The following is a 15,380-nucleotide window of genomic DNA, read 5'->3' as shown; positions in this document are numbered from 1 at the left end:
TCCAGAAGGTCTTATCTTTGTCCATGTGATCTTCAGCAAACTTCAGTTGAGCCTTAAGGTGCCACTTTTGGAGCAAGGGCTTCCTTCTTACACGGCAGCCTCTCAGTCCATAGAGATGCAAAACACGCTTGACTGTGGACACTGACACCTGTGTTCCAGCACCTTCTAATTATTTCTTTTTGGTGATTCTTGGTTGAATCTTCACCTTCCTGACCAATTTTCTCTCAACAGCAGCACATTATTAGGGTCAATATCACCAGGAAGCTAATATGGCTGTCTTTGTAAATGCAAAAAATCTAATCATTCAATTTGAAAGAAGAAATAAGTCTATCTTGATGAGAACCTGGTGTTTTCTATATACAGAAATAAGAATTTTCTTACCAGAGGTTTAAGATGTTGTGGCAGCCACATTGCTTCAAATTGTCAAAATATCTCAATTCTTTCGATGGTTCATATTACTCCAATAGTAGTGACTTTCGAACAAGAAATACAACAAAAAATCAATTTGATCAATTGTTAAGTGATCTGTACATTTCCGACTGTTTATTTTTTCATTATTGTACAGGCTAAACCGACTTCAAAGTGTGACAGTAGGAGATATGAAACAGCTTGCCCACATTGTCTGGTTGGACTTGAGGGATGCTGGTCTACAGGAGCTGGATGTCAGACCTCTCTGTAAACTGGAGATTCTCCACTGTGACAGAAACAGACTCTCCCACATTAGAGTCTGCGGCCACACCCTCAAAAGCCTGCATGCAGCACGCAACGGTATGGTGCATTCAGAAAGTATTAACATTTTTGTTATAGCACAGCTTTAGTTCACAATTACTTAATGTATCTTGGATTTTTCCCCCTCCAAAATACACATCCTGTATTGAAGGTGTCAAATATTTTTTAAACATGCATTACGTAATTAGATTTCTCATTGGTTGTCACAGCCTATGCCATCAAGCTCAATTTTCAGCTCAGTTGTATTCTGTTTCCACAGATGTTAGAGGGTTGTCCAGCTTAATCCAACCCTACCTTTGTCAAATACACCTGTAATCATAAAGGGGCTTTAAAAATGTTTCAACTTGAAATAAGACAAAGCAAAATGTGGAAAATGTGATGGAAATATTTTAGATTTGTCTAGTGGGAATATTCACTTTTAAATATTGTAAAAGTAATGAATTCTATGTTCATGATTTAGAGCTGAAAGAAGTGGAGGTACAGCCTTTTCCAGAGAATCTGACTCTTCTGGATTTGTCCTGGTATGAAGACTCGCTACAAAATGTGCTAGATTAAAATTGAAAATGTGTTTGTCTTGAGTTAAATTTAAAACTGTCCCTGCTTTTTTAAAGGAACAAGCTAGACGCCGTCCCTGATTGCGTGTGTGAAAACAGTCGACTGGAGGTTTTGGACATTAATCATAATTCTGTGACTGAGCTGCCTATATGGTGAGTATTACAAATATAACAATTGAAAAATATGTCCATGTATTATTGTTACGAGTTTTTTGTTAACTGTTGATCTAGCACTCTGATTTAAAATTGTTACCCACATTTGCGGGTACAATTTCTGTACAGTCCCACTTTGAGATATGAGATTAATGCATTCCGGGAAGGAGCTTGTATGTCGATTTACTCGTATCTCAAATCAAAGTTTCCCATAGATAGAAAAATGAAACAACAGGATATTACATTAGGGAAACATATTATTGGTTATAATTCACCATCCACGATGTTTAATAATAATCCCTGCTTCTCCATACGTATTGGCGTGCCAGCTCATTACAGTTTACATTATTAGATTTTTTGATTATTTCGTGATTAATATCGATTGTCATCACCTTTTTTTCGCAATAACCTTCATTGCACCAGCTTGCTTTGGACCCATTGTTTCCCTTAATTCTGCACTGACAAACGCAAAAAAAAAACAATGAAACGCTCCGCCTAGTGCTCGTAGGGATCTTTGCACGAGGGAGATGCAGCATAAGTAGCCTCTCACGGCCTCACCTCCTAGCTGTCTCGAATGCTCGTATCTCAAAATGTGTCTCGTATCTCAAGGTAAATATTTACCCGGAATTTTACTCGTATCTCAAATTCCCCGCATGTCGGAGCACTTGTATGTCAAGGCATTACTGTATTTAACACATGCAAAAGGCACTCTATATTATTGGCTGCCCCATAAGGGAGCGTGTAAGTACACTAAAACATGATAGACTAGCATGCAAGATGTGGTAACAGGCAAACAAGCTAGGAGGCATGCTAACATGATTTTTGAAAAAGGTATCGGGAACAAAGTTGAGTTTGCCTGTGATTACAACACGCAGTTTTCTCTCTCATTATCATAGTAAAAATACGTCGCCGTCAGGCTCATAAGCGAAAGCTCAAAAAGTGCTAGCAGACATGTCAGCCCAAGCTTCTGTGATCCACTCTCAAACTATGAGGTGAAAAGGAACCTGTTTTAATCCACCTAATGACCCTGCAATACTCAAGGATCCATGCATGTTTGTTTTTGTAAAAGGATTCAAATAATGAGGCGTTCAAGTCTAAACAATCTATTGCATAAGACAGCATATTTAAATACAACTCAATGGGTCTCTACGGTACTCGGACGAGTCGCCGAAAGACATTTCGCCGACGGACAGTTCGCCGAATGGACGTTTCGCCGAAAAAATTAGTGTTTAATTTATTATTTTATCAAACAAATAAAAGTGGGGATGTTTCTAATTGTGTTGTTTTTTGTGCCGAGGTTGAAAAACACACGATCCGGGGCCGGAGCGAGCACATGAATCCCGTTTTGGCGAAACGTCCGTTTGGCGAACTGTCCGTCGGCGAGACGTCCGTCGGCGAGACGTCCGTCGGCGAGACGTCCGTCGGCGAGACGTCCGTCGGCGAGACGTCCGTCGGCGAGACGTCCGTCGGCGAGACGTCCGTCGGCGAGACGTCCGTCGGCGAGACGTCCGTCGGCGAGACGTCCGTCGGCGAGACGTCCGTCGGCGAGACGTCCGTCGGCGAGACGTCCGTCGGCGAGACGTCCGTCGGCGAGACGTCCGTCGGCGAGACGTCCGTCGGCGAGACGTCCGTCGGCGAGACGTCCGTCGGCGAGACGTCCGTCGGCGAGACGTCCGTCGGCGAGACGTCCGTCGGCGAGACGTCCGTCGGCGAGACGTCCGTCGGCGAGACGTCCGTCGGCGAGACGTCCGTCGGCGAGACGTCCGTCGGCGAGACGTCCGTCGGCGAGACGTCCGTCGGCGAGACGTCCGTCGGCGAGACGTCCGTCGGCGAGACGTCCGTCGGCGAGACGTCCGTCGGCGAGACGTCCGTCGGCGAGACGTCCGTCGGCGAGACGTCCGTCGGCGAGACGTCCGTCGGCGAGACGTCCGTCGGCGAGACGTCCGTCGGCGAGACGTCCGTCGGCGAGACGTCCGTCGGCGAGACGTCCGTCGGCGAGACGTCCGTCGGCGAGACGTCCGTCGGCGAGACGTCCGTCGGCGAGACGTCCGTCGGCGAGACGTCCGTCGGCGAGACGTCCGTCGGCGAGACGTCCGTCGGCGAGACGTCCGTCGGCGAGACGTCCGTCGGCGAGACGTCCGTCGGCGAGACGTCCGTCGGCGAGACGTCCGTCGGCGAGACGTCCGTCGGCGAGACGTCCGTCGGCGAGACGTCCGTCGGCGAGACGTCCGTCGGCGAGACGTCCGTCGGCGAGACGTCCGTCGGCGAGACGTCCGTCGGCGAGACGTCCGTCGGCGAGACGTCCGTCGGCGAGACGTCCGTCGGCGAGACGTCCGTCGGCGAGACGTCCGTCGGCGAGACGTCCGTCGGCGAGACGTCCGTCGGCGAGACGTCCGTCGGCGAGACGTCCGTCGGCGAGACGTCCGTCGGCGAGACGTCCGTCGGCGAGACGTCCGTCGGCGAGACGTCCGTCGGCGAGACGTCCGTCGGCGAGACGTCCGTCGGCGAGACGTCCGTCGGCGAGACGTCCGTCGGCGAGACGTCCGTCGGCGAGACGTCCGTCGGCGAGACGTCCGTCGGCGAGACGTCCGTCGGCGAGACGTCCGTCGGCGAGACGTCCGTCGGCGAGACGTCCGTCGGCGAGACGTCCGTCGGCGAGACGTCCGTCGGCGAGACGTCCGTCGGCGAGACGTCCGTCGGCGAGACGTCCGTCGGCGAGACGTCCGTCGGCGAGACGTCCGTCGGCGAGACGTCCGTCGGCGAGACGTCCGTCGGCGAGACGTCCGTCGGCGAGACGTCCGTCGGCGAGACGTCCGTCGGCGAGACGTCCGTCGGCGAATCGTTCGGTCACAGGTCTCTACTACCATTATTTTAAGCATAGATGTGTAGATTAACAGACTCTATGAACTGTACAGTCTTTTATATACCTACTATAGAAAAAGAGAGAATCTTCCTCCGATTGATCAGCAGTTCATTAGGTTCCTGGCCCTTCCCAGACATATTCGAAGACTTAAGTCTGCAGTCAGCCACCGTGAAGTCTGGTCCTGGTGGCTGATCTCATCTACTCTATGGCTCCTTGTAACCCATTCCACGTTGCCCTTGTGACATCTGGTAGGTGCAGTTGTCCACGGCTGTCTTTCATTAATCGAGCCCCTCTGCTAAAAAAAACAGCCTCAACTTTCTCATAGCATACTTTATTGTGATGACACTTTTTAATGTTTATACTAGTTAATCAATATTACTTCCCTTTAATCCCCTGATTCGATTTCTACTAAGGCAGGGGAGGGCAAACTGGTCCTCGAGGGCTGCTCAGGGTGCAGGTTTTTGTACAAACCGATCCAGCAAAGGCACTTTAACCAATGAGATTTCTGCGGAAAACAAAGGAGCACCTTACTGCAATCAACTGATTGCACTTGAAGGACACCTGATTGATGAAAAGCTGGCCTCTTTATGGGTTGGAATGAAAACCTGCACCCACTGCAGCTTTTTGTGGAATAGTTTGCCCACCCTGGCCCCTGGGTTCAAATCCGGGTCGATCCACCTATGTGGTGTTTGCATGTACTCCCTGGGTCTGCATGTGTTTTCTGGGGTACTCAGGTTTCCTCCCATATTCCAAAGATATGCATGGTAGGCTGATTAAAAAAAACACTAGATAATAGAATAGGTCAAATGAACCAACATGGTTTACCGTGATGCAAGGGAAGTGAATCAATACAATGCAATTTGATAGACATACTTTACATAAAACCCACCAGGAAATGGAAATGGCTATAATTGTTTAATGCATTACAAGTTTAATGCTTTACTGCAATATTTTCTTGAAATGCTGCATTGCACGGAACCGATCAACATTCTCAGGCGCCTGTTGAACGTTTACAAAGCCGATGCAGTTAGGAGAGATAGAAGATAGGTCCGTTGATCTGTGAGTGACGGAATGCGCTCTGGATTCCCATGCACACACCAAAACTGTACCTCAACCAACTTATCCATGCTGATCAAGGTATATCGGCATCTTGAACCACCTTTTTCTGGGCTGGGCCCCGTGAATGGTGACATTCCGTCAACTGTTTAACCGAAGATTCCAACATCTTTTTCTCTGTACCAATTCAACAATTCCTGACAGACATCCAATCCATGGCCCTTTTGGTCCCTAAACTCGCTGTATTCTTAGGATGACATCAGTACAATAACATCCACATTACACTCCACAGGCATTTAATTAAGATTTCTGCTGATCAGCGCATACGAGTTAGTCCAGGCGCAGAGTTTACTGGAGTGGTGGTATCGCATAGGCGCCCAGTGTACGATTGATCATTTTCATTTCTTTCGCCAGTCTGAAATCGACAAACCCATCTACTAGTTGCGCTGTAATCCACTGCACTGGCTTTATAAATGTTCCACAGGCAACGGTAAAAGTCCATCGGTTATTTTTTTGTACATAAGAATTCAAAGTCGCATCTCTGTTATGACAAATTCAGGGGTTACTTTCAGAGAATCTAAACACCGTCAATTAAGCAGATGAGAAAAGAAATTAACTGAAAAATGAAAATGCAATCCCCTTTAATATCGAGATGGAAAATATAAATTATTACTTTTGGAAAAGCCATCGTAGTTGTAAGGCATTACTGTTCTGAAAAAAATACTTTTACAATTTCTTGAGAAAAAGAAAGCGAGAAAGTTTATGTTAGGTGTTTTGGTTTCATATTAATGGCTTATTAAGGCTTTCTCATGTTATATTTAATATTGTAATATTAATAAGAGTTTTGTAGTGGGTTGTATTAAAGATTGTGGAACAAATGATGCTAATTCAATATAAAATTTGCCTCTGCTCACGAAAAATTCAAGTTACTATAACTGTAACCAATTTGTTTCGTATGTAGAGATGCCACTATATATTCACTATTTAAATAAAATTAATAAACAATAATATTATAGTAATGCCTTGACATACAAGTGCCCCAACATGAGAAATTTGAGATACGAGGAAAATCCAACCAAATATTTGCTTTGAGATACGAGACAAATTTGAGATACAAGCAACTACACGAGAGGCTGCTTATTTATCTATCTTTATCGATTAGTTGTTTTGCCATACCACAGGGAGAAACTGAAAGTCAGCAGTGGGATTGGGGTTAGCAAAACTAGCAGCAGTGAGATCGTTTGCAGCCATCTTGGAACAGTGTGTGGAGTATTCATTCATCTTCCATACCGTGCATCCTCAAAGGATGCAGGGGTTGCTGGAGCCTAAGTCAGCTGACTTCGGGCGAAACGCAGACAACACCCTAGACTGGTCCCCAGTCAGCCGTGGGGCACACACAGACAAACGACCATGCGCACTCACAATCATATCGCCACCAGCGGGAATTGAGCCTGTGCCTGCCCGCACCAAAAGTCACCCGAGAGAACCTCTCCACAACAATGCGGCATGTCAATAATAAATTATGCTCAAGTAAGTTAAAGTAAAATTTATAACGCTTATACATATCATTTGAAGTTTCATCTTTAACATTAAAAAAGTGGCATTGTTTAGCTCGACTAAAAATCTATTGATGGTAAGGTCAAGGTTGTTTACTTTATGATAGTACAAAACAAGACAGATTTGTTTGTGTGTTATAGGTTGCTATCCAGTAAATGCCTGAGAAAACTGCTGGTTGGGTGGAATTCTCTGAATCAGCTGAGTGAGAGCCTGGAAATATCACAGCTAGAATTCTTGGAACTTCAGCACAATTTTCTAATGGAGCTTCCAAGTGACCTCTTTATCAAAGCCCAGAAGTACATTACAATAGCCACCTCACTCTTTCTCACTATCACACTGCTATTGAAACTTTAAATTTTATGAATCTCGTTGCAGCTTGCGGTATCTTAATGTGTCGGCTAATAAGTTGAAGATCCTTCCTGTTCCAAGCTCATCGGAGGACAAATCAAGTAACCTGGAAGAGCTCTATGTGACCAACAACTGTTTGACTGACAAATGTGTTCCACATCTGGCTGGACACGGCTGCCTCAGAGTTCTTCATATAGCTTACAACCAGCTGGAGACCTTTATTGCCAGGTAAAGAAACATCATTGCATGAAATTAAAAAGTAGTCTGGACTGTAGAAATTATTGTTGGATTTTTAGGGATGCCATCATGATCATGGTTTTGTGTAAATAATTATATTTTATATGGGTCTTTTTGTACCTTCTGAATAAAGTCAATTTAAATTGATAAGGTTTATCTAGCTTTTTTTCATCATCAGATGCTTTGACTTCTTCAGGTTTTCATAGTTTTTAAATGTGGATTGTGGATGACACGATGAAGAATGGTTAGCACGGCAACATCACAATTTTGAAATCGAAGGTTCAATCTCTGGTGGGATCCAGCCTTCCTGTGTGGAGTTTGCATGTTCTCTCCATATGGATTTTTTTCTGGTTAATCTGGGTTCTTCCCACATCCCAAAAACATGCATGGTAGGCTGGTTAAACACTATAAAATTACCCTTAGGTGAATGAGCATTATCTGTCTCCTTATGCCCTGTGATTAGTTGGCAATCAATGCATGGTTTACACTGCCTGCTCCAGCACTTGAAATTGGGATTGAACCCTCAAGCTCAGAACTGTGAGGCCGATGCACTAACGACTCATCCACTATACTACTGATACAAAATAAAAATTGTAGTTTCCTTGCAAAATACAGTCTGTTGTCAATGTGGATCACAGAATCAGTCCATACTTTCCATTTTTAGAAACATGTGATAAAACAACAAAAAATAAAGGTTTCACTAAGCCATCGTTTAATCATAAGTGGTAGTCACGGTGGGAAGTGCCACCTTCATACTTCTGCAGAACTCACATTATCGCCTAATTGCATCTCAAATTGCGCGTTGTCGTGATTTCCTCCGTCCGGCAAACATTTGCAAGTGGTAAACTTTGGACTGAGTTGTTTTTGTAGTGCCGATGCAGACTCAACGCAGCAGCTCGTGGTGTATTTCCTGTCAAATTGTTGTATGCAAAGAATTTTTTTTACCTTTAAAAGCCAGTACATTTGATTTATTATTCATTTATTGGCCAATCAAATTTTATAACTGGCTACAGCTGCCAGTGATGGTGCTTGACGTCAAATCCATTCTGTTTGGTAGGGGGAACGAACATGTTCAATCATTGCATGCACAGCCAGTTCTCCCGGTTTTGGTGAATTTAATATTGACAATTGTCAATGGCAAACGTTAGCTGTAAGTCACAGGACTCTACATTTTGGATACGTTCCTTTTATTAGCTGCTTCCTGTTTACTGGTCATATAGGTCTTAAGGTGAACTGGTGTTTTTATGTACTGTTTAGGTTTGTAATATCTATATAATTTGCTCTGTCCTCTGGTAGTAAACTGGCCCAACTGGAGCATCTGGAGGAGCTAGACCTGAGTGGCAATAGACTGAGGACTGTTCCCACAACCATCTTGAACTGCCGGTGTCTGCAAACAATCTCTATGCATTCCAATTGCATCAATTGCTTTCCCCAAGTTCTCCAGCTCCCGGAGATTAAGGTGCACAATCAGTATACCGTATTTTCGGGACTACATGGCGCAGCACATAGCATTTATAGGCGCAGTGTCAGTAACGAGTGCTATTTCTGTATTTGACACACACACCAGACGCATTGCGTATAAAGGCGCAACTACTAGTCGGTACTGCGCTAAAGGGAATGTCAACAAAACAGTCAGATAGTTCAGCCAAACTTTATTAACAGATTACAATTCAGCTTTCTGACAACTCCATTCACTCCCAACATGGAGAAACAACAGTTTATTTTATTTTTTCAGAGGTTAAAAGTGTTTTTGTGAAACAGCAATAGCAAAGTAACTCATGTTGAAGAGGTGCATCTCACCAAAGTCGTCATCAATCGAGTGAGTAATTTCTGCCTTCCTGAAAGCTCGGACCACAGTTGAAACTTCCACTGGGAATGACGACGGGTTTGGGTGGTTGGGTTTTTCGGTGGGTGGGTGTGTAAGCTTCTACACACCTTTTTGATGGGATGATCATTTGATTCATGTCTATTGGTTGGAGTTTGAGTTTGATTTATTTAACTACCTCAGGTGCCTTTTTAATCATGTTTTTTTCATTAGTCACTTCTGGCTGCAATCTTTATACTCATCGAATAGGAACAGCGTAAAAATGGTGTCCTTTAAAAGTGTTCTAATAAATAAAAATTAACAAATGTCCATGTATTTCTACGTGTAAATTCCAAGTATGCCTCTCAAGGAATAATATTTGTGAACATGAATTGTTTTTGGCTCTCTCCATCAAATAGGTTCCCAACCGCTGGCCTAGAGCATATATCCAAGCGTTTAGGGTCGAACTTCAGTCCATTAATGACCTTGAACTCTTAATATTCCTGGCAAAATTACTAAGGCTGCTATCATCTCTTCCTCCTTAAAATGAGAAACGACACATTTCTTGAGGGGCAAAACTAAAACGGAAATGCATTCGTGCTCAGCTAAGCACTCTTAAAATGGTGCACTTAGCGTGAAAAGGCTTTAAGGTGAATTGCATTACAGCAGAGGGTATTTTAATCCCTCTAGACAAGCCTCATTTTATTTTTCCTAAGTATCCACTTTGTTAAACCCAACAATGTCTTTGGTCTCCCTGTTAAGTGTGTCGACTTGAGCTGCAATGAATTGACTGAGATTACGCTGCCAGAATCACTACCCCCAACACTTCAAGAGCTGGATCTCACTGGAAATCCTCGCCTCAACCTCGACCACAAGAGCTTGGAACTTCTCAAGTAAGAATATTCCCAATGCAGTTGTACCTTGTGATACAAGCTTAATGTGTTCAGGGACTAAGCTCGTATGTCGATTTACTCGTATCTCAATTCAACGTTTCCCATAGACATGAACTAAAAACAAATTAATTTATTCCAACCCTCTGAAAAAAACATGGCATTGTTTTATAGTTCAATTTAAAATGACATTTTAACACTCGGCAATGAGTGGAGAGAGTGAGAGAGGGGTGGTCAAATATAAAGACTGTTGTTTTGGATTTGTTAGCGTGACAAACAAATCATTGAATACCCTTAAGAAGTTTCCAATGTCATTATACATGGAAATGTCTTGGGTTATTTAAAAAAAAAAAAAGTAAAATCTGGGCAAATCATACAATTTTACAGGTATCACTTACCAATAGTATCAAATAATATAGTCAAGTGTGTGTGCCAACCGCTGTGCTGTGAGCGATGGTTAGGTGTGCCGCAGGTAATTACTGGCCACGAAATGATACATTGTAATATTCCAAGAGAAAGATTGTAATTTTACAAGGTTAAAAAAAACAGCTTTTTGTGTAATATTAAGAAATAGAAGTAATCTGGGAAAGAAAGTCAAAATCACGAGAATAAAATTGATACATTACATACTTTTACATCACGTGAACCGGAAGTTCGGGGTCCGCGGAGTTCAACCTATGGCAATGTTAGGTCAGTGTGAAAAATTACATACTGAAATACTGTATTTACTCATACATAAGCCTTAAAACTGTTCAGTTTTAAAATTTCTCATGTATAAGCCGCCCGCTGAGTCACAATTTTCACATCCATATTCATGGTTTTAATGGGGAGTACAAGGTGGCGTGCAGGTGGCACCGCGTGATCCTAGCCAAATCCCACCCCATGTAAGATGTTATCTCCAATCTCTGTCAATTGATGTGCTGAACATTAGGGATATTTAACACCTAGTCCTATAAAGAAATCTGTTACTTTGAAAGGAAATATAGCACGTGGTGTTTTTGAGATACTGTATGAATCAAAAGGTATTAGGGTCAATATCATAAGGAATTAATTCATCCAGTGATGTTGTTTTCTTAATGCAAAACAGAAAATAACCAACTAAGAGTAAATGTTACTTTGCCAACATCTACTGGTGAAAAAGAGTATAGCAAGTCATGATGTTTTTTGTTACAAATCCGGCTTGTACACGAGAAAATACGGAAATCTTTTGGTGTTTCTTTGATTCCTGTTGATAAAAATTAGATGAGAATGACATCATATAGGAAATATCGGTGACAGGTATAAAATTGATTTTCAGATTTGCCTTGAGGTTTTTGCAATGCAAAAACTGTGCCCCAGGTCAAAAGTGATTGGGAAAAACTGATATAGTCTAACAATAACTTATTAAATCACTCCTGGTCGGCGCTTTTTTGCTGCAGTAACATTCGCTGTTTGAGGTTGGATCCCTCCACCTCTGCTCCCAGTGCCAGTGAATGTCTTGGAGCCCCTGCAGTCTGGAGCAACGGATACACAGAGGCCTCTGGCGTCAAGGACAAGTAAGCCATTAATTGTATTGATGACCAGTCTTAAAATGTAGATCTTGAAATGTTGAAATATTGTAAATATTGAAGCGTTTGGATATCAAATCAATTATTTTTTTTTTTCTTGTTCCTTTTAGTTTGTGTGTGGCGGCTCTGGCGCAGGATACATTCTGTGGGGTCAATGAAGCACTTTATGGGGTTTTTGATGGTGACAAAAATGTTGAGGTGCCGTACCTGATGCAGTGTACCATGGGAGATGTTTTAGCAGAAGAGCGCCAAAAGGCCCCGACCCAAGGAGACTACATGACTAACACGTTCCTGACCATGCAACGGTAAACAAGTAATTGCCTAAAAAACAACAATAAAAATTAAAACTGAGTTGATGTTACACTTTGTCTTTTGACTTTCAATAGAAAACTAGGCACAGCAGGACAACAGAGGGGCGGATCAGCAGTGTTATGTCACATTAAACATGACCCCATGCCTCCTGGTGAACAGGGAGGCTGCTTCACCCTAAAGTCTGCCAATGTAGGCAGATGCCAAGCTGTTTTGTGCCGAAATGGTAAAGCGATGCAACTCTCCACTGTCCACACTGTCAAAGAAGAGATGGAGTGCCTCAGGGTCCGGCAACATAATGCCATCATCACAGAGGTAAAAATGAAGCACGTTTAAAGTGTTACTGGCTGTGATAGTGGGACTAAAAAAATCTAGCAATTTCCCCATTCAGTTGAAGTCCAGCACCAGACCATATAGGAAGCCAAGAAGAAAGAATGCGTAGAATATTAATGATCTTTTATGTTAACGCTGTTCAGTGCTGTCCAGGATGCGGGAAATGTCAAAATGCGATATTCTCTCCGGTACAAAATGCAAGGACCAATGAATTCAAGTATTTAGAGTTGTCTAAGAGCTTTTAGAGTTTTGAATCATCGGATAATAAATAGAAACGATCTAAATCTAGATTCCATTTGTAAAGTAACTTGAAGCTTCCTCTTTCTCTAGGACAACAGAGTCAGCGGTGTAACTGACTCCACCAGAATTATGGGATATTCTTTCCTGTGCCCGTCTGTGATCCCACGGCCACACGTCTCCACGGTGACGCTCACCCCACAAGATGAGTTCTTTCTCCTTGGCAGCCGAGGCTTGTGGGAGACGTTATCTCCCGGAGAAGCGGTGGAAGCCGTCAGGAATGTTCCTGACCCGCTGGCCGCCGCCAAGAAACTCGTAACTCTAGCTCAAAGCTACGGCTGTTCCGACAGCCTGAGCTCTGTCGTCGTCCAGCTCAGTATCACGGAGGACTGCTGCTGCTTTTGTGAACTGCTGCCACCGCCTCCCAGTTTGAGTTTGGGGGCACACACGCAAGCTCACCCCTACCTACCAGGTGGAGACTTATCATTGCAACCGGCCTGGTCGGGAACCTTCAGTGACCTGAGTAGTGAGTTTAGCACTTCAGAAATGAGCAGCGAGGTGGGTTCGACGGCGTCGTCGGAAGAGCCGCTGCCCCAAACCGAACCGGCGTCCGGCCAGAACAGCCTGGCGGCACGGGCTCCCGTGCACCGGATCACTCGTGGAAACTTCCAGAGGCAGTTCTCCGGAGCGCTGTCCGACAATGGGCTAGACAGCGAGGATGAGGAGCCCGTGCCGGGGGTCTTTTCTAATGGCAGTCTCGTGGAGGTCGAGGCTGACGTCCACAGCCTTCAAGGTCTGGAACTGCAAACGCCCTCTCATTTGCACTCCGGCACAAATGCCCCTCATTCCGTCATTGTGAGTGTTGACCCTTTGCCTACCCCCAACTTAAACCCTCCTGCCATCACACCATCATCGCCCTCCCTCGGTGGGGATATCCGATGGAACTCTCTGAGCCGACGGGCTAAAGCCAATGGTTCTGTAGCATGCCAAGGCAGGACCCAGGACCTAATCGAAGAGGCGGCTGACACCCCGCTCAAGAAGCATGGGGGCTACTTCAACGCTCCTGCTCAGCCTGACCCAGAAGACCAGCTTATCATTCCACCAGAGCTGGAAGAGGAAGTCCGGCAGATCATTCAGCAACAACAAATGGAGACTCTGAGCCAGCAAACGTCCAACTACCAGAAACCCACAGACTATTTCATCACACCCCTCTAACCTTTATCCTTCTACCAAAGGGGGTCTCTTTCCATATAGCATTGTAGTTGCTGCCTTCTTTTGCACTGCTTCTTTACAGTATTCAGATTTGTATAGATCGGAAACTGTTTAAAAATGTATTTCCTCTTTCCTATTGTTAATTTTCTGCCAAGCAAAATGAAATGCCATCAGTACAACGGTTTTTCGGCAGATTCGCGAACTTAAAGAAACACTGTGGAAGCATTTCTTTAGAAGTTGAATTTACGTTAAAATAAGGACAATGCAGATGACTTTTGCAGACTCATATTTCCAGGCTTTATGGCGCTTGATCTTTCAGCTGTCAGTTAGTCAAACGTTACATCCTTGGAGTTTCATACTTTAAGTGACCTAGTCACCAATATGTGCTAATGTTCTCTGAGAGAAACAACTATTTCAAAAGTCTGTTTTCCCTGTTTGTGTTCTCTGATGAGTGCTGGAGTGATGAACATGAGTATCCCACTGCTCTGACAAGCCCTTTGAATGTGATTACTAGATTAAATGCATTTGAACTGCACAAAAAAGTCACATTTGCTAAATAAACTTTTCAGACGGCTGTTGAATGTTTTTTTTAAACAAATCATGTTTATTAAAATAGACTTACACAAGCAAGTCTCAAATATTGAATTGAAATTTCACAGCTCTGTCAACACCATTTCATGAGTACCGTTGTCTCATTCCTGAAAATTTTCCAGGGTGAAGGCGATTGGTGCAAAATTGATATAAAAAAATAATAATAATAATGTAACAATTTAAATCAAACCTATCATGTTTTTACATTAATTGAAATATTGTGTTTCTGCAAACTATTGAAAAAAAGAGCAGAATGAAAATAACTACCGTATCTATTTGAGTATAACATTTTGTACCAAAAATTGAAGCAAAGTTCGAGTGCGCATCATACGCGAATCCCGGTGAAAAACTCCCCTCCGCAGCCATCATGTATAAAATGAGACCTAAAAACCTGCCTTTGTCCGTCAGATGGCAATAGTCTACCTTCTTTTACAAAAGCCAGCCCCACGCTGATGTCGCACAAGACAAATCATTCATCAGAACTTGTAACTCGGATGATTCACAATGCACTCGTGTTACCGAATTCACCCGGCTTACAGTGCAGTTGAATCAAATGCGGAAGTAAGATGATCTCTTTGATACTCGTTGAACTCATTGATAATCATTGATTAGCAGCAGTGTAACGTTGTCAAAATTCAGACTTTTTGTACTTTAAAAGTGGTAAAATGACAAAAAAATTACATTTGTTTTAGCTTCTTAATTGTTAGTATGGCTCTCAAAGAAAACATTTAAAAAAAGGAAATGTTTATGGGTCTGTCTTTCAAAAAGGTTCCCAACGCGTGCTGTTGTTGTTGTTGTTGAGTCACTACGAGTGCCTGAGGATTACCCTCAGACAGCGCTAGAGCTGCCACTGGAACGCGGATTAGTTCATCCGGGGGGTAGTCGGAGGTGAGGGGCAGTCAAATATCTCCGGCTGGATGAAAAACGTAGGGTGCCACGCTCCTTGTTGGCAGCTCTGAG

General features: G+C 43.8%; 1 protein-coding gene across 2 annotated transcripts in view; it reads left to right on the top strand.

Annotated features, from left to right (window-relative positions):
• The window catches only part of LOC144196746 (PH domain leucine-rich repeat-containing protein phosphatase 1-like), a 29,017-nt gene extending 14,613 nt beyond the window's left edge, over positions 1 to 14,404 (top strand). For both annotated transcript variants that reach the window (XM_077717169.1, XM_077717168.1), the window contains 11 exons: positions 566 to 768; positions 1,190 to 1,250; positions 1,341 to 1,436; positions 7,053 to 7,208; positions 7,288 to 7,488; positions 8,794 to 8,956; positions 10,064 to 10,194; positions 11,610 to 11,726; positions 11,849 to 12,043; positions 12,125 to 12,362; positions 12,711 to 14,404. In XM_077717169.1, coding sequence (XP_077573295.1) covers positions 566 to 768; positions 1,190 to 1,250; positions 1,341 to 1,436; positions 7,053 to 7,208; positions 7,288 to 7,488; positions 8,794 to 8,956; positions 10,064 to 10,194; positions 11,610 to 11,726; positions 11,849 to 12,043; positions 12,125 to 12,362; positions 12,711 to 13,832 — 2,683 coding nt within the window. In that variant the 3' untranslated portion in view covers positions 13,833 to 14,404. The remainder of the gene's footprint in view (positions 1 to 565; positions 769 to 1,189; positions 1,251 to 1,340; positions 1,437 to 7,052; positions 7,209 to 7,287; positions 7,489 to 8,793; positions 8,957 to 10,063; positions 10,195 to 11,609; positions 11,727 to 11,848; positions 12,044 to 12,124; positions 12,363 to 12,710) is intronic.
• Positions 14,405 to 15,380: the final 976 nt, after the last annotated feature.

Source organism: Stigmatopora nigra, chromosome 5 (assembly GCF_051989575.1).
Source record: "Stigmatopora nigra isolate UIUO_SnigA chromosome 5, RoL_Snig_1.1, whole genome shotgun sequence".
In the NCBI taxonomy this organism is placed as follows: domain Eukaryota; kingdom Metazoa; phylum Chordata; class Actinopteri; order Syngnathiformes; family Syngnathidae; genus Stigmatopora; species Stigmatopora nigra.
This window is presented reverse-complemented; position numbering and strand designations above follow the sequence as displayed.